The sequence below is a fragment of the Arachis duranensis genome, chromosome 3 (assembly GCF_000817695.3).
Source record: "Arachis duranensis cultivar V14167 chromosome 3, aradu.V14167.gnm2.J7QH, whole genome shotgun sequence".
NCBI lineage: Eukaryota > Viridiplantae > Streptophyta > Magnoliopsida > Fabales > Fabaceae > Arachis > Arachis duranensis.
In genome coordinates, this window is record NC_029774.3 from 34594204 (window position 1) to 34618992 (window position 24789).

At 34.1% G+C, this 24789-nt stretch overlaps 3 protein-coding genes and 1 long non-coding RNA gene across 8 annotated transcripts; 3 read left to right on the forward strand and 1 right to left on the reverse strand.

Moving 5' to 3' along the window:
* The first annotated feature begins 7443 nt into the window (after positions 1 to 7443).
* Positions 7444 to 11169, forward strand: LOC107478680 (uncharacterized). The gene is made up of 6 exons (XM_016098812.3): positions 7444 to 7632; positions 7782 to 7914; positions 8109 to 8212; positions 8805 to 8949; positions 9059 to 9199; positions 9323 to 11169. Exons 1-6 carry the CDS (start codon positions 7592 to 7594, stop codon positions 10859 to 10861), a joined length of 2103 nt encoding a protein of 700 aa, XP_015954298.1. The 5' UTR covers positions 7444 to 7591; the 3' UTR covers positions 10862 to 11169.
* A 113-nt stretch (positions 11170 to 11282) lies between these two features.
* LOC107478693 (uncharacterized) lies at positions 11283 to 12394 on the forward strand. Its single transcript, XM_016098827.3, has one exon. It carries the CDS (start codon positions 11702 to 11704, stop codon positions 12392 to 12394), a length of 693 nt encoding a protein of 230 aa, XP_015954313.1. The 5' UTR covers positions 11283 to 11701.
* A 739-nt stretch (positions 12395 to 13133) lies between these two features.
* LOC107478681 (ras-related protein Rab5) lies at positions 13134 to 16149 on the reverse strand. 4 transcript variants are annotated; one of them, XM_016098813.3, is made up of 8 exons: positions 16003 to 16149; positions 15684 to 15735; positions 15247 to 15324; positions 14819 to 14986; positions 13784 to 13832; positions 13630 to 13703; positions 13434 to 13527; positions 13134 to 13346 (listed from the first exon to the last, which is right to left on the reverse strand). In XM_016098813.3, the coding sequence occupies exons 1-8, from the start codon at positions 16008 to 16010 to the stop codon at positions 13246 to 13248; spliced, it is 624 nt and encodes a 207-aa protein (XP_015954299.1). In that variant the 5' UTR covers positions 16011 to 16149; the 3' UTR covers positions 13134 to 13245. The 4 variants fall into 4 exon arrangements, with proteins under 4 accessions (XP_015954299.1, XP_052115395.1, XP_015954300.1 ...); XM_052259435.1 differs by having other exon boundaries at positions 15688 to 15735; positions 16003 to 16147; XM_016098814.3 differs by lacking the exon at positions 16003 to 16149 and having other exon boundaries at positions 15688 to 15930.
* A 2577-nt stretch (positions 16150 to 18726) lies between these two features.
* On the forward strand, positions 18727 to 21048 carry LOC107478683 (uncharacterized). Of its 2 annotated transcripts, XR_001589984.3 has the most exons (4): positions 18727 to 19148; positions 19850 to 19897; positions 20022 to 20358; positions 20683 to 20910. It is a non-coding gene; the product is annotated as an uncharacterized LOC107478683 (long non-coding RNA). The 2 variants fall into 2 exon arrangements; XR_001589981.3 differs by having other exon boundaries at positions 20022 to 21048.
* Positions 21049 to 24789: the final 3741 nt, after the last annotated feature.

Below are 24789 nucleotides of genomic sequence, written 5' to 3' on the forward strand. Positions count from 1 at the left end.
CTACGGCAAACATGACTATCCTCTAGGGCATCCACAATATCCCGGCCGGCTGCATCCTCTTGGTCATAGTTCTACCTTTACTAATGTCATTGTGCCTCAACCCTATCGTGCTAAGAACATTGGAGAAGGAGTGATAAATCCCATTTTTAGGGTTTATCTTGTGTTGAATTTAGAGTATTTTGTCAACCTTTTCTCACACTTATCCAATGAACTAGCTTGGTTTTGTAAATTCTTCTTTAATTGTGCTTAAGAGTGAAAACATACTTTTTAGGTCTTAAAATAGCTAAACTTAATTCATCTTGATTCCATTAGATACCTTGATGTGTTTGCTAAGTGCTTTCAGGTTTAGGAGGCAAAGATCGGATTGAGGGAATGAAGAAAAAGCATGTAAAAATGGAGAACTCATGAAGAAATGAAGGAATCGCAAAAGCTGTCAAGCCAACCTCTTCGTACTTATTCGATCATAACTTTAGCTATAGAGGTCCAAATGAGGCGGTTTCAGTTGCTTTGGAAAGCTAACATCTGGGGCTTCAAATATAAAATTTTTCATAGTTGCATCACATATAAGGACACGTACATGCACTATACGCGTACATGCTGATGCTGCACGTGACTTTTTAAAATGCAACTCGTGGCCAGCGATTTTAGAAGCCTTGTGGGCTCAATCCAACTCATTTCTGATGCTATTTAAGTCAAGGATTGAAGGGGAATCAGCATACTTTTGATCATTAGTCATAGTTTAGTTTTAGAAGTAGTTAGAGTTAGTTTCTAGAGAGAGAAGCTCTCACTTCTCTCTAGAATTAGGATTAGGTTTATGTCAATAATCTTATATCTAGGTTTTGATTCATGTTTTCTTCTACTTCTACTTCTCAATTCCTTGTTGTTACAATCATCATTCTTCTATTCTTTTGTTGCAATTTCCTTTATGTTGTTTCTATGCTTTGTTGTAGATCTACTTTTGTTCCTTCTCTTTTCTTTCAATTTAATTTGAGGTAATTCATAATAATTGTGTTCCTTTTGATTGTTGTTGTTAATTCTTTGCGATATTGTTGTTAGATTCTATTCTTATTGCAATTTTACTATGCTTATCTTTTGTGCCTTCCAAGGGTTCGTTAAAATGCTTGGTTGGATTTTAGAGTAGAATTTTATGTTCTTGGCTTGGAGAGGTAACTTAGGAACTCTTGAGTTACTAATGTATGTCCAAGTAATTGATGATTAGGAGCCATTGACTCTAATTCTCACTAATTGATTTGGTGGAGAGCTAGGACTTATGGACTTGGATTGATATAGCTCATTTGACTTTCCTTTACTAGTTACTAGTTAGAGGATGACTTAATGGGATTGATCCTTGCCAATTCTCATGTTGTGGTTAGTGATTAGGATAGTGATCATTGACCACCAACCCTTGCTAAGACCCTTTTAGCCATTAGTTTACTTCCTTGCCATTTATCTTTCATGCCCCTAATCAAAACCCCAAAACATACTCCATAACCAATAACAAGACACTTTATTGCAATTCTTAGGGAGAACAACCCGATGTTTGAATACTTCGGTTATTAATTTTAGGGGTTTGTACTTGTGACAAACAATCTTTTGTATGAAAGGATGATTGTTGGTTTAGAAACTATACTTGCAACGAGATTTCATTTGTGAAATTCTAAACCGTCAAAAATCCATTCATCAAGGAGCACAACACAGTGCTCTATCAGGTCTCAACTTGGATTTAACTCCAGCCCAGAAAGGCTCTCTCCTAACATACCTTACACGAACTGAGGCCCAAAAATTCAGCATGCATTGACAAAAATAGTATTTCTAATTCTTCTCAAATTGAACTTCTTCAGAGCCTAAATTTGGATACACACCATCTTCTTCTTACACTTTTTCTTTTTTAAATAATACATCTCTAAATTCCAATTTTCATAACTCTTGGATCATGGATTTAGGAGCAACAGATTATGTTGGATCTTATTTATGTTGGTTTGTTTCTTATTTTTCTATTAAACCAACCACTGTTCATATGCCTAATAGTTCACAAGTCATAGCTCATTATGAAGAAATTGTTAAATTTTATTCTTAGCTTCATTAATTTTTCATGATGTCTTTTACCTACCTCATTTTTATTTTAATTTAGTTTTTATATCTAAAGTCACATAAATGCTTTCTTGCAAACTAACCTTTTCTCATTCAATTTGCACTATATAGAAAATCACCAACTTGAAGATGATTGTTTTGGATAGAGTGAAAGATGGGTTATATATTTTTGAAGGAGCCACCAACCATCACCCTCATTTTTACATAACATAAATTTCTCTTGATCATACAACAAAAATCACCAATTTCAACCTTTGGCATTTTTGATGGGGCACCTTTCAAGACAAAGACTTAACATCTTGCATAAAAATTTTTTCTTTATTCCATTTCATAATGATAAAGCTTGTGATGTATATCATTTTTTAAAGCAAAGAAAATTACCTTTTTCACAAAGCTTTAGTAAAGCAAATGACATTTTTGACTTATTACATTTAAATATTCGGGGCCCTTTAAACAAAATTCTAATCACAATCATAAATATTTTTTAACAATTATTGATAACTTTATCTATTTTACTTGGATCATTTTATTATAGTCAAAGAGTGATGTTCAACAACAAATAAAATTTTTTTTATTACATTAGTGAAGAGGGCTAGATACTGGTTTAGAATTTCACAAGTTTAAAACTCGAATTCGTTGTAAGTATAATCCTAAACCGGCAAACAACTCTATCAAAGTTTAATATATTGTCACAATTCAAATCAAATAACCGGGAGTTTTAATCTTAGGTTATTCTCCTAGGAATTACACTCGAGTACTTATCGTTGGCTATGAAAAAAATTAGGGGGAGGGGGATTGATCACAATAAACAAGAAATGTGAATGGCAAGAAACTAAAGGAGCAAGCAATAACTAAACATCAAAGGAAATTAAACTAAAAGCAATTAAACCAAAGGAAAGAAAATTCAAATGTTAAAAAAAATCTTGGCAAGAGTTGGGAGTCAAGAATCGCTATCCTTGTCATTGACCATAAACATGACAATTATAACGAGTTAATCCCACTTAGTCAAGAATCGCTATCCTTGTCATTGACCACAAACATGACAATTATAACGAGTTAATCTAAACATTGGAAAAAGTCAAATAGAAATAATTGATCTTAATCCACAAATCCTAACCAACTTACTAATTAGGCTTAGTGAAAGAATAGCGTTAGTCAAAACAAAATCAACTAACAATCCTAAATCACCAATCAATATTGGACATCAATAACTCAAGGTCACTTAAGTCCTCAATTCCAATCCAAGAAGGAAAATCTACTCTATAACTAAGGAAGGCATTTAATCAAATACATAGAAGGCATAGTAAGCAAATTGAAATAATAAAAAATATACAACTAAACAAGACAAGAAAGTAATAATAACAATTCAAATAAACATCAATAAACATGAAAAACATCAAATTGCATTAAAGAAAATTGAAAATTCAACAAGTGTTCATAAACTAAAAATAGTAAAAACAATAAACTAACAATAAAAACTAAGTAAACTAAGATGGTAGAATAAGAAAATATAAAAAAAACTAAACTAAAACAAGTTCAAAACCTAAAACTAGAGAGAAATTAAACTAAGAAACCCTAAAAATCCTAAAATTCTAGAGAGAAGCTCTAACTTTTCTCTCTAGAATTTGGCCTAAAACATGATACTACACTACTACTATACTCTTTTGTTGACCCCACTTGATCTATGCTTCAAATGCTTCATAAATGAGTTGGATTGTGTCTAAAATGGGCTTGCAATTGCGAGCCACGTGTTCTTTTAAGTGAGTTATGTGCTGCGAGTTGTGCATACACATATATCGTGCGTATGTACGAATTAGAAGAGATGCATATGTATGACCCATACATATGCATAACCTGACAAATTTTCAAAACTCATTTTTTTATGAATTCTCCACTTTTTCATGCTTTCTCTCCACTTCTTCAAGGCATTCTTGCCTCATAAATCTTAGATCACTCAACAAACATATCAAGGTATTAAATGGGATAAAAGTGAATTAAGTTTCACAATTTAAAGCATAAAAAGTATGTTTTAACAATTAAGCTCAATTAAAAATGAATTCACAAAAGCATGCATTTTAAATGAATAAGTGCAAGTTAAATTGAAAATTTTCACTCATTTCAAGCAAAAAATTATCATCAAATATGAATTTATCAATTAGTTGAAACTCAATTCAATTACAAAGTCAAGAGCATATGTTCGGATAATGAGCCTGAATTTATGTTAAATAACTTTTATTCATCCAAAAGTATTATTCACCAATGTAGTTGCGTTGAAACACCCCCAACAAAATGGTCGAGTCAAATGTAAGCATTAACATATTTTAAATGTTGCTCGTGCCTTTATATTTCAATCCCATCTTCCTCTTACTTTTTGCTCATATACTATTAATCATGCTGTTTATTTAATTAATAAAGTTCCATCTTTCATTTTGAATTTTAAATCACCATTTACCATTTGAAATTTTATTTTAAATTACCCCAACTATGAGAATCTTAAAAGTTTTGGATGTCTTTGTTATGTTTTTACTTTGATGGCCTAACGTTTAAAATTTGACTCCAGGGCTCGCAAAGCTAGTTTTCTCAGCTACAAAAAATGGAGTAAAAAGGTTCATTATTTTTTTAATATGAAAGTTTTGGTACCTCTAAAAACATGTTATTTTATGAGTCTATATTTTTCCTAGTCAAACAAACCCAACAACATTATGAGCTCAATACACACTCGGCATAACATTCCTTTTCCCTCCTTCATGACCCACAAGAACAAATAACCATCTCACTTCCAATTAGACCATCTCCCCTCCCAATTGACCCACACTATCATTCTCCACCTCTATGCCACACTCCCTTTTCCCATTTCCTCATTTACAACAATTAGCTCCAGAATCATTTCTCCTCTCACAACACATACTCCCTCTACATCTTTAACAATGCCACCTGCCTCATAATTCTCATTAATGCCAATTCACCCAACCTCAGAATCAACACCACCTCAAACTTCTCCACCTCGCTGCAACACTCGTCCACACCACCCTCCCTCTCATTTCTCCGATTACATATAGTCAACTCTCACCTCTTCATGATCTTCTTCTTCATAGTGTCATTACCCTATTTCTTCTGTTTTCTCACTTTCATCTCTTTCTTCTTCCTATTAGAAATTTATTTTTCATTGCATAATAATATTGAGTTCAAGACATTTAAGGAAGACAATACACATTCTCATTGGCGTGATGCTATGCGGGAGGAACTAGCTGCTCTGAATTTAAACCAAATTTAGTCTCTGGTGAATTGTCTTTTTGGTTTTAAATGGGTATACGAATAAAGTGGCGTCCAGATAGATCTATTGAACATTACAAGGCTAGTTTTGTGGCAAAGAAATTTTTACAAATTAAGGGTGCAGATTTTCTGAAAATATTTTCTCTCGTTGTTAAGCCAGGAACCATCAGAATTGTCTTGGCACTAGCTTCCTTCAAATAATGACCAATTCAACAGTTTGACGTCAACAACGCCTTTCTTTATGGTGATTTATTTGAGGATGTTTACATATTGTTGTCTCCTGGAGTGCCTTCTTCTCGGCCCAATTAATGTCGCAAGTTGTTAAAATTCCTATATAGTCTTCACTAATCAAGTTGAAAGTGGCACAAAAAATCATTCGTTCTTCTACTTTCTTATGGGTACCAACAAACAATATTTGATTATAATATATTTATTAAGTTTTTGGGAACTGAAGTATATATATTATTAGTTTATGTGGACGATATTGTAATTACCAAAAATTCGTTATCTAAAATAGCCAACATCAAACATATTTTAGATAAGAATTTTTGGATTAAAGATCTGGGTACATTAAAATATTTTTTAGGAATTGAAGTTGCACGCTCTGCAAAAGAGATCTCTTTATCTCAGCAAAAATATTGTCTCGATTTAATATCTAATTCTAATTTGTTAGGTGCGAAATTTGCTTTTGTGCTAATGGATAGTGCTACTAAATTATATCAAGACAACAACCCTCTTATAGATTATCCTTTTATTTACCGTCATCTTATCAGTCGTCTCATCTATCTGACCACAACTCGTCCTGACATCATGTATGCCACACAACAATTTAGCCAGTTCATGGCCTCTCCTACTAAGAATCATTATGATGCTATCATTTGGGTTCTTAGATACCTCAAGGGTAGTACTGGAAAGGACCTTATCTTCTCCAAAAGTACTTTTCTTCAGATTTCTAGGTTCAACAATTCTGATTGGGTTGGTTGGTTGTTTGAACACTCATCGTTCTCTAACTGGTCATTGTTTCGTCATGAGGGATTTGTTGGTTAGTTGAAAAGCCAAGAAACAAAATACTGTGACACGTTCTTCTACTGAAGCAGAGTATCGTGCTTTGGCCAGCACTACATGTGAGCTGCAATGGATTACTCTTCACACTATTTGTGAGTGTCCTTTAATTCTTTATTGTGATAATCGCGACGTATTTCATATGGCAGCAAATCCAGTCTTTCATGAACAAACCAAACAATTAGAGGTTGATTGTCATATAGTACGTCAAAAAGCCTAACACAATGTCATGAAACTTCTTCCCATCAATTTTTCTCGTCAATGGGAATATACTTACTAAACTCTTATCTCCTCAACCATTTTATCAGAATTGATCCAAGTTGGAGATTATTGACACATTCCATCTATCGGCTTACGAAAATATATTAAAGCATAAGCAGTAATTAGTCTAAAACAATGTAATACAAACAATTCTGATCAGCTCATATTAAAATATTATTAGAGTTGTTAGTAGTTGAAAATTAGATTAATTGTGATTAATAGTTAGTAAATAAATATTTATGAGATTAGTTTGTACTATCTCTCTATATAACTTAATTCTTGTATCATGTAAAATATAATTTTAATACATATTTCATTTCTTTTAATACTATTTTTATTTTATTGTTAATTTTAGAGGTCAAAAGGGTAATTTAATGTTTAATATGCAAGAAACTTCAGCTTTTTGCTTACCCCCGGATGAGGCTACAGTAAATATGCCGTTAATTGTTGAAACTTGAAACCATAATCACAACGGCTCTTAAGCCACTAAGTCCCTTTCTGTCCCCACTCAATGGCGCTTCCTCCATGAATTATTCTTATGCCATCCAGCTCAGCATACACTCCCAACTCACTTTGCATCCTCATCGTTCATCGCTTTCCCACCTGATGTTTCTTTTTATCCAAATCTGAATGACCGAAACTACCCTTGCAACGTTCACATTTTGCTTCGTCATAATCGCAAAAACCAGAGGCCATTATGGGCGTAATTTGGAAATTCATATCCTCATTTTTAAATGAAATATAATGTTTCTTTTTCTGTCTTATCGAGTCATCGTCCTCTTCTTCCACTTCAGCATAGTGCTCTGTGTTTTTACTCTTAGTCAATGGTGAATCTCGCATTTTGAGCCACCGAGTCCAGCAGACAAACTCACCGAGTCAAACCACCGAGTGGAGATCTAGCAGCATGTTGGACGGTCTACTTGGCAGAGGCTTTGCCGCTAAATGGTTCGCACTTCTTTTCTTTGATTTGTGCCTATGTATATTTCATTTTCCGGTTGATTGTTGTTATCTGATCAAGAAAGTGTTGAAGGATTTGACAATGCGGATTTACTGAACGTAATGCGCGGTTTCTCTTATTCTGTTTGCGTTTTCAGCAAATCGCTGATCAAACTCACCAAGAGTCGGATCGATGTGATACGAAGGAAGAGAAGAGCGACCGAGAAGTTTCTGAGGAAAGATATGGCTGATCTGCTCACGAACGGTCTCGATATCAATGCCTATGGAAGAGTAATGCTTCCTTTGTTCTGTATTTTAGAGCAATCTTAGGTCTCGTTTATTTTGGATTCTTTGAGTAGGTTATCCTGTGGATCGATGTGATAACCTGTTTGCAATTGTGTCAAGGATGGCCTTTGTTTTGTTCTCTTGCATCATCATGAAGTTTTCTCAATTTAAGTATTGTCTCGCTTGCGAGGTGGTTACAGGCTGAGGGACTGTTGGTTGAGCTAACACTGTCATCTTGTTATGATTTTGTTGAGCAATCCTGCGAGTTTGTATTGAAGCACCTCTCAGTCATGCACAAACTGAGGTATGATCTTTCTCTTAATGATTTCTTCTCGCTGTTAATGTTGATTCATCGGATTTCAGCTGCATCAATGATTTCTCTTTGCTTCATCATATCTCAACAAACATAAATGTAGGAATTGCATTATTTTTATGGAAATATTTCAAGTTCTGTCCATGCCATTCTGAAAAGAAAAAAGTCGCTTTAATTGTCATCAACACAAAAAACTCGACTCTAAACCATAAGTATCTGTGACTGCATCAACCGAATATAACTCTGGCCTTTGTGCATGCAGTTTTTCTGTGTTGGACACGAATGTAATCATATAAGTTGGTGTGTTGCTTAACAATACATGTGGTGAATACTGATTACAATCAACTTACGCATTATTGCCTTGGGAAGGTGGTGTTGTTGGAAATAGTTTCTCGGCAATGCTGATGTTGAATTTAATGTTTTCTTTTATTTGTCTATCTATTATAGTTACCGACTGAGATGAATTGCTTGGATAGTTACAGTGCCACATATATCCCTGAATTCTTATAGTTCAGTAGGTGTTTCAAAATTATCATTAACTTCAGAACTTGATAGTCTAGATAACTGCTTCCATTTCTTTCAGTGGGTGCCCTGAGGAATGTAGGGATGCGGTAGCATCTCTGATGTTTGCTGCTGCGAGATTTTCCGATTTACCAGAGTTACGGGACCTTAGGCAAATGTTTCAGGAGAGATATGGGAATTCCATAGAATGTTATGTCAATCAGGAGGTGACCATTCATAATTTTATCCTTATTAGAACATTATTTATGAATGACTCATTCAGTCGTTCCTAGTTTTCTGCAGTCTGCACTGACTCACTAAATTTCTCATTATTAGTTTGCTGCAAATTTGAATTTTAAGTCTTCAACATTGGAGAAGAAGGTCTGCTTGATGCAACGGATTGCATCTGAGTTTTCAATAAAGTGGGACTCCAAGGATTTTGAGCAGAGGATGTCAAAGTCTTATGCTTTTCAACAGGTGCTGTCTTCAAAATTTCCTTCATCATAGCCTCTTTATCAAATTGAATGCTTTGCGAATTCTTAAATTTTTTAGAATGTCTCTAAAATTCTTATATTTTTCTTATATAAATTACTTGCACAGGGTCATGATACTCGTATGTCTAACCCTTTGACTGATAACAATATACCATCACATGCCAAGTGTGCTACCACAACAGGAGTCAAGCGTGATACTCTGTTCGACAAAAGTCCTGACCATCCAAACAAGGCGTACAGATTTCAGAATGGTATGGAAGCTGTTGTCCTAAACAGAGATGATGGTGGTCTTCAGTTCAGATCCACACACCCTGAAAATGGATTCAAGCCACTAAATGCTGTTGAAGTAATTCAAAAAAGGGACGTCCATGATAATCCATTAACAGTAAGGCATAATAATAATTGGAAGGAGAATAGTATGCTAAAACCAAATCAGCATTCATCACAGAAGAAACCAGTGGAACAATTTGAAGGTGGTTCCATGCTGCAAGACAATTCATTCGCCACAAGACAGGATACTACTAAGAGAAGTGATAGAGGAGGTTATCGGAAGGAGGGTAGCATGCCAAAATCTATTGGGGATTCATTACAAGAGAAAACAGTGAGACAATTTGAAGATGCTTCTAAGCTGCATGACAGTTGTGGGGATACCACCCATCTTAGAGAAAACCATGACTCTACAACTGCTAGAAAATCACCTAGTCGTCTAGGAATGCGATTTAAGAGTAATGTAGATGAGCCATTTGCTGCTAATGATGTTACCATGCCTGATACTGATAACTTGTACAGAGAAGTTCAAAAGGATGAAACTCCTAAGCAGAAGCGCTACTACAGTAATGCCATTCCACCACCATATGTCAAACCTAAATCCAAACAGCAGAACAGCATATTTGGAGTAAATATGTCTTCAAATATTGACAGTGATGGTACCTCTATATATCTTTCAGCGCATGATAGGCCTGACACTGCCTCTACATCAGAGAGGATTCAAATAGGTTGGGAGGATGATGATCCTGACCAGCATTGGCAAGCCAATAGGCACAAGAGACCAAGTAAACAGAGTCATGAAGAAGGGTATTATGTTTGTGAAGATGCTAATGAAGCCTCTGTGTTGAAACCAAAATCCACGAGGCGGAAGCACTTAAGATCTCGATCCAGTCACACTGATGCTAAAAATGAAGATACTGGACCAAGGAGAAAATCGAGGAGCAGAAGCAGGAGACGAGGTGAATCAAGGCATGGCCTGCAAACTTTGTTGGATGATGAGCGATATCAAAATGCTGAAGAGGAAAGGTTAATAGACAAATTATTGATCCATTATAGCAAAAAACCATCGATCATTGTACCTGAGAAACTAAGAAGAAATTCTAAAAACAGTCATCCGCCCGAAATGGATCACACAACCAGGGAATTTCTACAGAATGAAAGGCAGGATGGATCTAATAAGTCACAAGAGATGGCTACTTATCCTCCACGATCAGTTTCCCTTCCTCGTGAACAAACTAGAGCGGTGGAAACTAAGAAAGTATATACTCGAGCTGCTACATTTCAGCCAGATAGATCTGAAGGAACTCGGCATGTACATCCCAAGTTACCGGACTATGATGATTTAGCAGCTAGGTTTGCAGCCTTGAGAGGAAGATGAAGAATGAAATTATAGTAACGATCAATGAATGAATGCTCCATCTTTCCTAAACTAATTGGAGATCGTCACGCTTTAATCTCACATAGTGTTTGTACTTGGCATGATTCAAGATTGCACGGTCGCGCTTTAATATCTTCCTTAGAATTGTCTACTGATGGTCCCATTTGTATCGGTTGACGTAATATTGTATAGGTTGCACGCGACGTTACTTCAAGTTTTGCCATTTATGATTGTATTAGTGTCTAACAAAAATTGATGGTCTTCCTATTTTCTTCGGGTTGACATCTGGTACAATAAAAGAAGTTGAATATGATGCATTGGCAGAGGGCTCTTACATCTCTTTACTCTTTTTCCCCACACCTCAGACCATAAAATGCTATGGAATCTTACAAAGGTCAAATTTATTTTATCAATTCTAATGAGGAATACCTTTGCGAAAATGCTGAATTTCTCTCGAGAGTTGAGAACGACTGAACGAGGGATGGTGTTCACTGTGGATGAATGCAACTATGCAAAGGTGTTAACTTTATAGCATAGCTGTTAGAGGAGTTAACAGTAATTTGACGACGGACAAATCTGACCTTGTTGAGTGTCAGAACTCAGAACCCAACTCAGAACTCTCTTACCCAAGCTGTTGTGTTCCCTAGGGACCATTTACCCTTTCTAAGATTCGCTTGCGCATGTCCATGTCCAATCTCTATTCATCTCTATGTCAAGGTGGGTAAAGTACTGTTTCCCGCCAAAACAAAGGTGCTTGCTTCTTCCCAACCTTTACCTTGTCCTTATTAGCCTGCCCTCCTTTGCCGCCGCATTCTAAACAAAGAGACAGAACCCAAAGAGATGACGGGGACATCCAAAGTGATAATGGGTGCAACCTTGGTTATGGTTGTTATCCTTGCCGTTGTGCTTTCCCTTATACTTGTCCTCCTTGCTGAGCTCTATTGTTCTCTCTTACTCCGCCGGCGCCACCACAGAAAAACCGACTCCAACGCCATCCCCATCGCCGCCACCCAAACAACCACCACCACAGACAATGCTGCTTCAGCTTCACACCCACAACACCACCTTCCTCCACCACCTCCACCTCCGCCTCCAGCTCCTCATTTCAGGAGCATTTATGCTCAGGGAGTTCTCCAAGCCCCAAGTAGCTTCCTTTTACCAGCAGTTGTTGTTGGTTGCGATGATCAAGACATAGTTGGACCAAAGAAGCTTCATTCTGTGCTTCAAATCCAAACCCAAGAACCCAATGCGAGCCCTCCTCAAGTTGGAGCTCTCTCTTCATCTTCTTCATTCATATCGAAACCACCACAAAAGGCAAACCAAGAAGACCCACTTGAAGATGGGGAACCCCACCTTGTGTACATTTCAAATCCCATTTATGAGACAAGCGGGGCAGACACCCCATTTGAGACACCAGAGAGCTCACCATCGCATTTAGAGAGAAATGGAACCGGTTCTTCTGAGGAAGACGATGAAGCAGCTCCTCCATATACACCACCTTTGACCCCAATGAAGAAGCTCCCTCCACAATGATCCCTCTTCGTCATCCTCCGCTTCCCCTTGCACTTCCCCATCTTGGTAATCAACTCTCCTCCATCAATGACGTAGAAAGCTTCATTCTCTTTTTAATGTTGTGAATGCATGTATATTAATTAATATTATTAGTGAGCACTGAGCAGGCAGGCAGGGTCTTTTGTCCTAATTAGCGAGTGAGAGAAGAAGCTACGAGTAATTTTGTTTCATAACTGTCACTCATGGCGTCTCTCTCTCTCTCTCTCTCTCTCTCACTCTCAGCTTCTTTTTTGTTAGCCTTTGATTGATTGCTTTCTTGCTTCTTACCATTGGAAATGGACGGTTTGTTGCTTTCCCATTATTACTCCTCCTACTTTTGCATTCTTAGTTAATATTTCATTCCATATTTTTATACGTTGTAAAATTAGACTGACTCCGCTAAATAAATGCTAATGGAAAAGAGTGCTACTATATATTAGGACTATTAAAAAAAAAAAAAAGTACTGTTTGAGCTTTTTGATATGATAAATGAGTTTGGCAATTTTGTGGGCATGGACAAATAAATAATTAGAATAAACAGAGACAACGCAGGGACAGCCTTAGTTCTTACTCCTGTGCAATAAGGACAAGAATGGTTGTTGGTGCTGGAACTCCATTAGGCAAGAAGTTTCATTTAACGGCCTCACGGTCTTATTATTAAACACGGTAAATCAGCTTTAGATAAAGAAAAATAAATTATTGCATGCGGTTTGGGCGTTACTTTGTAGGTTTGTTTCTTTATTCATCCATCTTAAAAGTAGGAAAATACCAAGTTAGAAGCTTCTGGAATACAAATGAAATGCAGATTCAACTTATATTGATAATAGCATTAACTAAACACAGCAAAACAAGCTTCTTCTTCTGGTTTCTTGAGGTATGCTATGCAGCTTGATTCCGGTTTGGCGTGAAGGGTTTGCTTTTGCCAATCTCTTTGCTGCAAAAAGAAAAGGAAAGAAACACACACATTCGATCACTCATCCAGATTTATTTGATGGTAGAGTTAGAGATTAACACCGCCTACCTATTTCATAGAAGAGCTCGTTCACATTCTGTGCAGTTTTTGCTGAGGTTTCAAGAAAAGACAATCCATTTTCTTTCGCATATTCTTCACCCTCCTGCATATACATGAAACAAATATCCCGTTTTCACCACCAAAAACCTAATTCTTTCATTAAATTTGCACATGTAATGTAAGCATATATATCAAAAAGAAATACCTCATTTGCAACCTTTCTCTCCGCTCCCAAATCAGCCTTGTTAGCCACCAAAAACATTATCAAACTCGGATTTGCTGATCACATGGTTTATCAGATAAATTGAGTTAGAATCCTAGTTACTCGCTACTCATTTATGAGATATAGACAAACTTACCATGTCGTTGCACTTGTTGAACCCACTTCTTTGCTCGCGCAAAAGATTCCTGGTTATACAATGCATCACTTACAAATCAATAATCACGTTTGTTTTATTTTCTGTGCGGAAAAGTGCTAAATTGATATCCTACGTTTGGATGTAATCCTGTTTTGGTCCTTTAAGGTTTAAAGTGTCTTATTTGAATCTAAAAAAGTTTCATTTTAGCTTTAATGTAGTCTCATCATAAGGTCAAAGTTAAATAATTAACGGAATATTCTACCTGACATACAAAAACAAGGTCTATAATTTAGAGAACAAGTCCAAGCTCAAAAAACATAAAATCAAGTGTGAATACATCAATATATTTATTTATCATTCTCCTTATAGAAAATTTTTTATTTAAATTGTAAGAAAAATAATAAATAAATGTATTTGATGCATCCACGATTGATCTTGTGTCTTTGAAACTTGTACTTGTTCTCCGAATTATCGACCTTGTTCTTATACTGCTGCTTTGTAGGACATTTCGTTAATTATTTAACTTTGACCTCACAGTGGTGGGACTACATTAAAGCTAAATGAACTTTTTATTCAAATATGACACTTTAAACCTTAAAGACCAAAATAAAATTACGCCTAAACGTAGGACACCAATGCAGTACTTTACCTTTTTTCATGCACGGCTCCTCATGTATGGACCTTACTCTTTTTTTTTTTCCCTAAAAACAATGTGGATATTTTTGCTTCGCCTAATTTCCATGAACATCAGCTTTTACATGTGAAGACTAGTTTTCTACAAAAATGTTTTATTTTTATTCTAACATATAAAAACACTTGGAAATTATGAGAATTTCTGATCCAAAAAAAAATTTTTTTGAGACTTATAGCCATATAGGCTTTTATCCTTGAAACAACTGTGAAGTTTACTTATATAGACATGAATTCAAGAGGTTCATTTAAGGATCATTTGGGTAAGAAACCATGAAATGATACAAGCGAATATTGAAACAAGTGATTAGTGATGAGAAGATTAATAGAGTTAGTAGTTAGTACCATGCTTGTAATGTCATAGATAACAATGGCAGCAGCAGCACCACGATAGTACATAGGGGCCAAACTATGGTAACGTTCCTGCCCTGCTGTATCCCATATATCAAATTTGACAGTGGCTTCGTTCAAAGACAAAACCTGAGTGAAGAACGCTGCCCCAATTGTTGATTCCTGCACCCTTCCACATAGAATAAGGTTAATCCATTCCCAACACCAATAGCCATATAATATATTAAGAAGAGGAGTGTTAGGAGCACAGCAACTTTTGTGTTTTGTAACCATCAATTGGCTATCAGTAGTGTTTTTAATGGTGTGAGATTATATTCAATAGTAGAAGATCACTCACTTTTTTTTATGGTTAAATGATGGCCACAAAACACAAAAGTTACTAGCTCCCTAGTCATTAAAAAAATGCAATAACTAAGAGTAACCTGGTACTCAGAAAATTGGCCTTTCACAAATCTAAGAACCAAACTTGTCTTCCCTGCTCCCATGTCCCCAAGAAGTACCTGCCAGATCATTAATCATTATTCATCGCCTGATTATTCAGGCTTGCCTCTTTTTCTAATGATATTGATGAAAGTATATAACATAAATGGTCCAAGATATATGTATACAAGGAGCTACTAGAGGACATTGCAAATGAGTAGATCAAAGCCAACGTGTGTCACATGATCAAATATTACTATGGTTGCACATCAAAACTTGTGATAGATTTTGCACAAGGACTTAGTAAAATTCAAATTATTTATATTACAAGCTATCTGCTTCTATCAATCCACTATAATTACTTAATTAATAATAATATGCAAAACAAATATAGATCTATTTATTGAAAGGAGTTACCCTTATTTAAGTGAAGACATACCCACCAGTTTGGCTTGTAAACGCTTGTTTCCAGTCCTTGCCATGGCTTAGAGCTAATCAATGAAAAAAGGTGGACAAAATTTCCACAGATTATTGAAAAGCGAACCTAGAAAAAGGCAATGATATGTTCCAGAAAAAGAGCTAGGGAAGAATAAGAGAGGATGATTAGTGCTAATGCCAAAGAGAAACAAATAAAGGGGTAACCGAAGCAAAGACAAATTGAAAAGAATGGTAGATTTAGTTGGACTGGTTGTTATGCTGATTTCTTCTCTATTTATGTAATGAGAAATGTATGACTCACTAATGAGTTGTTCCATTACCTTGACATCTTATCAACACACCAAAATGCAATCCCTTTTCTTCATGAGTCATAATCCATTCAAATTATTACTTTTGGCAACTATCATCGTCTTTTCTCCTCCATAATATTATTCAACCACACACACATAAGTGATCAAAAAATACTTGAGAACAGAGAGGTTTGAAAATTAGGATTTTCGTCTTTAAGCTTAGCGCACATAAATAAGAAAATATTTTAAGGACATATGTTTGTCAATAATTAATAAAGGTTAGTGCTGCCTGGATTCACTAGAGCGAAAAAAGCATCTAGCGAGTATATCGTACTTGCATTATGAATTTAGGATTATGGTATTTTTGAATTAGAAATGGTAGAGAGCCAGTAGAATTTATTACTCAAAAGTTAGTCACTAATATTTAAAAGTATGTTACTCGATTGCAAAACTAAAAAATTGGTTCACAATTTTTTCTCAATTGTATTCTCTAGGATTTGAACCCTAGACCTTGAGATGAGGAGGGGGGAGACATGCCACTAGAGCCAAGGCTCATTGGCGACTAAGGGTTAAAAGTGTTGATCAAAAATCCTAATTTTGCTAATTCTTGAGTTTTTCTCTTTTAGAATCTTATGAATTTTTTAAGCTCTTTGGGCCAACTCTAAATAAGACTCGGCGAATTAGTTCCATGTTGGATCAAATTAAGTCTTTATTATTAGACCCCACTACCAAAAAAATCTTTACTATTAGGCCCAAGATTATAATCTAGGAACGATATAACTTTTTTTTCTTCTTAGCTAGAATCACATTAATCACAAGTCTAATTAGCTACTATAGGTTAATTGTTAAGTCTTTCAAATTTTAAATTTTAAGATGACATAATCAAATACAACTTGTTTTTGTGTTGATAAGTTCTTCATTATTGTATAACTCGTTCTGGACGAAGTCAAATTTGCTTCTTTCTTAGCGGATGATGTATATTTTGGTAATAAAAAAATATAGAAGGTGCAGATTTTTGTAAAAGATACTTCAATGCTAAAATTAATATATAAGTGTATATTTCAATGGCAACATCACCATATGAAGTAAAAAAGCATATATTCTTTCGGAATTTTAATGTTATCGAACTAGGAATAAAATAGTCATAATGAGGATGATGATGATGATTTTATTAGTTATCATTTAGAGAAAAGTCAATTCATCAACAAAATACGCAGTTTGTCAACTGCCAACTACGATACGTACATATATGCTAATATACAAAGTCTGATTAGCCTTTTGTAACAAAGATTAAAATAATGTGCGCATATTCACTCGATTGAAGCCAAGGCGCTTTGTCTCTTTTTTTTTTTCGCTAAATTATTTTGCAAGTTTTGTTCTTCGATTCAAATTCACATACATTTTCTGTCTCCTACTTTTTCCTATCTCTTTCATCTCCACTCATTCTTTTCCATCAACTTCACTTCTCTATTCTCAAATTTCAAATTTCGCCAGCCAAATCACTTCTTCTTAGATCATCCTACCCTTTTCACTTCATTAAAATTTTCTGATCTCTTCCTGAATTTTACTTCTATACAGTTCAATTTCACTCCCCTTTTATTCTCCTGTTACCACCCAAGACCCTCCCTTCTCTCCTACTCTCTTCTTCCCATTTTTCTTTTCCTAGAAGACTCCACAAGTCACTGCCATTCACTAGAGATTCCAAGAAAGAGAAGAGTCTACCTGCAAAAAGTCTTAAGTTCTCCACGAGTCGTGCATTGTACCCACAGATTAGGATCTAAAGTTAATATTAAAATATAGAATAATTTACACATATAATTTAAATAAAGATTAAAATTACACAAATATCCTAAACTAAATTTAATTACATGCATATTTTATTTGACTTTTTATGTAAATTGAATCAAATAAATTCGATGTATATTCTTTTTTCAACATAAATCAAATCAATTGGATTCGATTTACACTATGTTGAAAGCACATGGTAAATCAAAATTATTAAACTCGATTTATACGATATTGGTGGTAGCACATGGTAAATCGAATTCATTGAATTCGATTTATCCTACATATATAACCCATAGTAAATCGAATATATTGAATTCGATTTATAGACATGCAAGGTAAATCGAATCAAATATATTTGAATTACAAGGAGACGCCATCAATATAAATCAAAATCAATTGATTTGATTTAGTGTTGGTATTTTCTATATAAGAATTTGAATTAAGTTGATACGATTTACAGCTATATTTTATCCCTTCCACCATACCCTATGCGAGAGAGAATTCCTAGACCACAAAATGATAAGGTTCAAAACTGTAGATATGGATGACGACTCAAATCGTATCTATCGGTTGGATGGAATTGTCCATATTGCTGGTAGCATCAATAAAGAAGTTAATACTTAATAGATAAAATTTCTGTTCTTCAAGTTAGAGTAGAAATGTTAGCAATACTGATTAACATAGAATATTTGATTAGAAATATTAGTTAAAGTAGTAGTGATTAGAAGTTTTGTTAGAATTTTCACTACAAAAAAAAAAAGGTTTAAAATGGCATTAATAAAATGGCGGTTTTATAAATCTGCCATAATATTCGGATATAATGGCATAATCTGTTATTGCCGTAATGAGTTTGTGCAAAATGGCGGTTTTCAATGATTATGGCGGTTTAAAACCGCCCTTATCTGGGGCCATGATTTTAAATACCCACACACTATCTGATTCCAACCCTAATTGAAGAAATAATGCGCTGTCACATACACTGTTTCTGTAAGGATCTACTCCGGCGCGATCTGCTTCAGCGACAACTCTCTCCACCAAGGATCTCCTCAGCCGCGTTCTCCTCCGACTAGAATCTCCTCACCGTTCACCGCCATCGTTCATCTCCTCGCCGCTGCCTTCAATGAGCTTCTACGATCTTGTTCTGGCTTCGATCTAAAGGTTAGCCATCGCCACTCATCTCCTTTACTGCTTCGTTTATCACCTCGCCGCCGCAAGCAACATTGTTGCTGCTTTAGCGAGTTTCGACAAATCTCTTCACTTTTGTGATTACGTCCTTGCTCTCACCGTCGAGAACTTCCTCGAGCGCCACCTCCAGACTCTCGTCTTCAATCCCAGCATGGCCAAGTCAATCCACCACGCCAGGTTCTGATCCGCCAGCGCCACATTAGGTCTTCCTTTCTTCTGTTCACTTTTTTCTGAAAGTTAGGGTTTTTAAATTCCTAATTTAATATCAATTGTTGTTTGCTTTTGCTTACTGTCAAATTAAGAATCTAATTTCCTTGATTTCTAGGCTTTTGATAAAATTTTCTAATGTTAGATTAACCTCTCTGTATAATTGCTCTTAGATATATAATATCAGTATTACTGAAGGCATAGGATCATCACAATTCCAGTTAGATCTTCTATAATTGCTCTTAGATTTTTTCACTCAAAAATCTAACCAGAATGCCTTATTAGCTTAAAAATATTTTGAAAATATTAAATTTTGTGATTATAGAAAATCTGTTCAATATAAAATTAGGCGGATAATTGCTTCTGAGCATTTTTGTTTGCTGAAGTAAGAGATCTAATGTTATGTTTTGATCTTTGATTTAGTAATTGAAAGTTGAAACACTTGCCTGATTTGCTTTCTATATGCATGTACTAATATAATTGCAAGAATGTAATTGGATCTTATGGAAAATCAATTCTACATAGCTAATAAAGTACATAAAAGATAATATAATACATTATACAAAATCGGTACATAAGGACACTATTATAATTTGATCTTTTGATGTCTGTCAGCTATGACAATTCAGATGCGTTAGTATGTACAATAAATAATGAATTTGCTAAGGCTTTATTTTCATTGTTGTTTTGAACACAGAACTTGCTAAAAAAGTTCCACAAGGATCATCCAAAAGTCAGAACTCAGGTTCATCTAGAAGTCCTTTGCACCGTTCTATCTTTTCGTACAGTTATTTTTATTATCATTTGAATATATTTAAATGGAAGTTTAGGGTAACCAAATGTATTCTTCAAATCTTTTTAATGTGTAGATTAGCATTGCTGTGGCTGCATTGGCTGTGCATGTGCCTGCTGAAGATTGGGGAGATGGTGGTATAGTGAAATGGCTTAGGGACGAGATGGATTCTCATCCGGAATATATACCAGGATTCTTGGAGTTACTAACAGTTTTGCCAGAGGTCATAGTATGATATGTGTGATTATGTGTCATCTCTTCATTTTATTAATGAGACAAATGCCTAAAGTTTGAGTTACTAAGTGACAAGTTGTTATAATTTTCAAAGTTGCTGCCTTGTCGGATAGTATTTTTTTCTTGGTTATCATTCAGGTTCTTGAAGCGTTTGCTTTGTGGCTTCGCCTAAAGCATGGGTACTAATTTTTGTCTACCTCTTTGCATATTGGAGTGTTCGGCTAAGTTGTTTTTATTGAATGTATTAATATATTATTCTGATCAAGATTAATTATTCAAGAACTGTTTTGTATAAATGAATCATCTGAATTGTGTAGCATATTGGAGGAAGCTTGTCAGATGAGTGCGCTTTACTGTCAAGCATTTAGTTAATTTTTTTTGGGCGATCTATAGTGTTCTCAACTATATGTATATATTTGGGTTTTTTAAAATCACAAATATATAATTGACAGTTGGCTTTTAAACAAAAGAATGTTGAATGGAATGAGTATCTTAACTTATAGGAAACAGACTTGTCAAGTGAAACTGATGGAAAGCATAGATGCATTCCACAAATGCTGTATAATTTCAGGAAGGGTTTATAAAGTTAATGAAGAATATGGGGGAGATATGTATTTAATTTGAATATTACAACTTTATTATCTTGGTTTATGTGTTTCTTTTTCCATTGGCTTTACTATTTCTCTTTAAATTTTTATTCGTTTCAGGATTCTCAGATCTGTTCTCAGTACCCATCAATTAGTTCTTACAGCATTATCAAGCTTGAATTCTGAGTTTCTTTCTGAGGCATCTGTAAATGGTATGTATGATAGCATGGAAAAATACTAATAATTTTCTATTTTTCGTAAATATTCATATGCTTTTTGTTGGTTGAGCAATGAAATGTAGGAAGGAAGATATGATAAAATAAGCTAATGAATAGTATGAAGTTTGATATTCATTTTATTTGATATATTTTGTCACAGAAGAAAAAGCATCAAGTCCTAGATTCTTGAATAACAACTAAATCATGAAATATAAGGAAGTATAGAAATCACTCATAAGATATCATTTAAGGTACTCTCTAAGATACAATCGGTGTATAAAATTTAGATCAAAGAAAAGTACATGACTACTTAAGATTTAAGAAGATACTAAAGCTAAATGCTACATTATTATTAGTAGTACATTTGATTAGCCCCACTAAAATAGTCAAGCACCCTAGTTCGTACAATATAAAAATACTAAGTTAAATAATATCTCTAGATTATTTACTAATGGATTATATATTAGAAGTTATTAATAATCTAATTAACCAAGCTAATAATTAAGCTTTAGCTTGCATTTACAGTTTACCATCTTGATGTTCAGCGCATTTGCTATACTTGAAAGAAATTTCAAGTTCACGATATGAATTTGTTCAATACTAGTACTTAATAAATACTATATGTATCTCATATGATGACTTGTTTCAGATTTTTTTTATTATTATAAAAGAAATGATAAATGAAAGTATTATAAATACTGCATTTTCACTCCATTTTCTCCTTGTGTTGCTGCAGTCAAGGATGTGGTCTTGAAATTGAACCCGCTTCTCACAAAAGAACAAGCTATTGGTTTCCGTTGCTGCTGGAGTCAAGCTCCATGTACTTAAGGCATATAATTTTCTGTCAAAACAAGCATGATAATATCACAATCCAATAGTTTAACTTAGGCAATACACAATTGAATCAATATCAATCATTCACGTTTAACTTTGTTTACACTTATACTCTGCCTTCTTCAAACCTAAACCAAACTCTATTTGATTTGTATTATGCTTCTTAGTTATAATTCACATTTTATATATACTTATTAATTATTATATTTTCAACTATTATTTTGGTGTTCCTGTGAGATCAACTAATGTTAGTAGGTTACATATAGCAGTAGCGCCTATTAACAAAATTAAATTATTTGCTTGAAACGGCTTTTAATCTATATGCACGACTTAATAAAAATATTATAACAATAATAGGTGTAACTTCAATTTAAAACCATGATTTCTGCATTAGTTTGTGCTCAGTAACAAAAAATTCTCAGCAATATTGATGCTTGTGGGGCATGAAAATATAGGGAGCAGTTTGCATGCATGGATGATGAGTTAGTTTGCTTATTTAATTGTTAATTAATGAATAAGAAGGTTATCTCACAATGATGAAGCATATGAATTTTCTTCAGAGATCAGAATTAATTAGCATATGATTTTTTTTAATTTAATGTGTATGTGAGTGTTTGAAATCTTTCTCATATTTAATTTGCTCTTATATGTGAATTTTTTTAGATGAATTCAAATTCATAAATATCCACTTATTATTAATATATGCCTTTTTCTTGTATTTTTTGTGCTCATAATAATTATATTTTTGTCGTAGAGATTGGATCAGGAGATTGAGATTCCATCACCAAAAGAGTTAGGAAGTAGATTTTCTAGAGCAAGCAACAAGGAAGCATGACCTTGTTTGATATGTTTAGACGTATATTAAGGAGTATATTAAGGATTATATGTTAAGACATATTATTAAAAAATGTTATTTTAATACTTTATTTTTGGATTATGACTTTTGGATCATGTATGAATAAAAAATCATGTTATGATGTTTGATTTATGGCTATGCCTTTTGGTTATTACGAGATTTTTAAGTGAGTTTCGAAAATATCACTTTAAATTGGTGGTTTCGATCTTATTTTAAAAAGCATAAAATTGTCATCATAATTAGATACAAACGGCAGTTAGAAACCCCATTATTTTAAATGAAAACGATGCCATTATATGCTAGTAAAAATGGCGGTTAAAAATTGCCATTTTAAACGAAAATGATGCCATTATAACCGGGTAAAAACGGCGGTTAGAAACTGCCATTTTAAACCCAAAAGATGCCATTATAACCTGGTAAAAATGGCGGTTATAATGGTAAAAATGGCGGTTAAAAACCGCCATTTTAAATGGAAATGATGCCACAACATCCTGGTAAAAACGGCGGTTATAACCGCCATTTTAAACAATTCAAAAACCGCCATTTTATACGGAAATAATGGCGGTTACAAACCGCCATTTTAACCCTCAAAAAACCGCCGTATTAACCTCTGGTAATTGTGGCGGTTTTCTGAAAACCGCCGTAATAACCAGAATGGCGCCCAGAATAACGGCGTTTCTTGGAGGCGTCATTTTCGGTAATAATGGCGATTCTAACCGCCGTAATTACCAAAAATAATCGCCGTTTTAACCCTGTTTTTTTGTAGTGTTTTAAATTATAAATATTAGTTAGAGTAGTATTAAACATGTTAGAATTGTTAAATTAGAAATGTCAGTGATAACAATAATTTAGAATTGTTTTATATTAGAGTTTTTTTTTAAATGCTTATATTAGATGAATTTAGATTTAGCGGGGATTTAATTTTTATGAATAAGGTTAGGATAATGCAGGATTATAATTTTGACTATTGGTATTTTTTTGAAAAGGACATGCATAATTTAAAATTCCTTTAATGTAGTTTTTTTTAATTACTTAAAGTTTATTATGGTTCTTAGTAAATTTTTTTATCACTATGTAGCCGACCTCATGTATTACCAGCATGAGAAGGTAGCATGTATGTCCTTGGATGATCGAATCATACTATATTTGCAGATGGTCGGTTTTCTACCTTTTTCTGGAACTAGGATCATAATAGGAATACCTGTCATCGCAATCGCAAGCTTACTTAAAGATCCATTATCACCAAATTCTTCATCATTAACGCAGTTTAGGTCAACTGCGAAGGATGGAGATGCTATCAAAACTATTTTGGGTAAAAATACAGGAATAGATAAATAGGCAATAATCGACATTGAACTAGAGGCTCCTGTTATTGTTATAGATTGCGAAATTCGATTCAATCCTCTTGAACTAGAGACCATATCTCCAAACTTGGCCAATAGTTCATGGGTTCTAACCTCAGAAAATTGGTGAAAATAGTGAAACAAAATTTGTAAATTTTTATCACCATCTCGGACAACAAAAATCGAAATCTTATAAAATAATTTCTCAACCTGTTTCATGATATTAACTCCCAATTTCTTGATTATAGTATTCTAAAACTGAGCAAAATTCATAGAAGAATTGATAAAGACACTCATTAGATCCTTATCAGTAAATTTTATTTTCTCTAGTATTTTTTCTTAATCGTTTTTCTATAGTGCACAATAACTAAAAACCTATCATCACTAGCTCTTGTAAGTGGCACTCTAATGAAGAGCAAACTTTCTGGTTGTATTTATATGGGACATATTCATAGCTAAATCGAATTAAATGAATTTGAAATACTGATTTCTAAATCCTAACTAGTAATTCAAATTAATTAGATTCGATTTATCTTAGATCAATATATGTAGTAAATCAAAACATGTCATATCGATTTACTACTGCATTCCTTTTCCTATAAATTGAACTTAATTGCTTCGATCTACTATTATTGCATGTTGTGAAAAGTTTATGGCTAGTAAATCGAATTTAATTGTGTTAATTTATTATGTCTCATGTTAAATCGAATCCAAACATTAAAAAAAGTATAAATCAATTTTATTTGATTCAATTTACATAAAGTCAAACAAA

Bases quoted from the DNA above. Each gene is read 5' to 3' on its own strand.
- LOC107478681 (XM_016098813.3), bottom strand. The intron at 14,987-15,246 runs GTTACTCTTAGT...GGAAGGGTGCAG, and splicing joins GCCAATTTTCTGAGTACCAG to GAATCAACAATTGGGGCAGC. The intron at 13,528-13,629 runs GTATTTCTTTTT...ATGTATATGCAG, and splicing joins AGAGAAAGGTTGCAAATGAG to GAGGGTGAAGAATATGCGAA.
- LOC107478680 (XM_016098812.3), top strand. From the start codon at position 7,592: ATGTTGGACGGTCTACTTGGCAGAGGCTTTGCCGCTAAATG. The intron at 7,633-7,781 runs GTTCGCACTTCT...TTGCGTTTTCAG, and splicing joins AGAGGCTTTGCCGCTAAATG to CAAATCGCTGATCAAACTCA. The intron at 7,915-8,108 runs GTAATGCTTCCT...AGGTGGTTACAG, and splicing joins ATATCAATGCCTATGGAAGA to GCTGAGGGACTGTTGGTTGA.
- LOC107478693 (XM_016098827.3), top strand. From the start codon at position 11,702: ATGACGGGGACATCCAAAGTGATAATGGGTGCAACCTTGGTTATGGTT.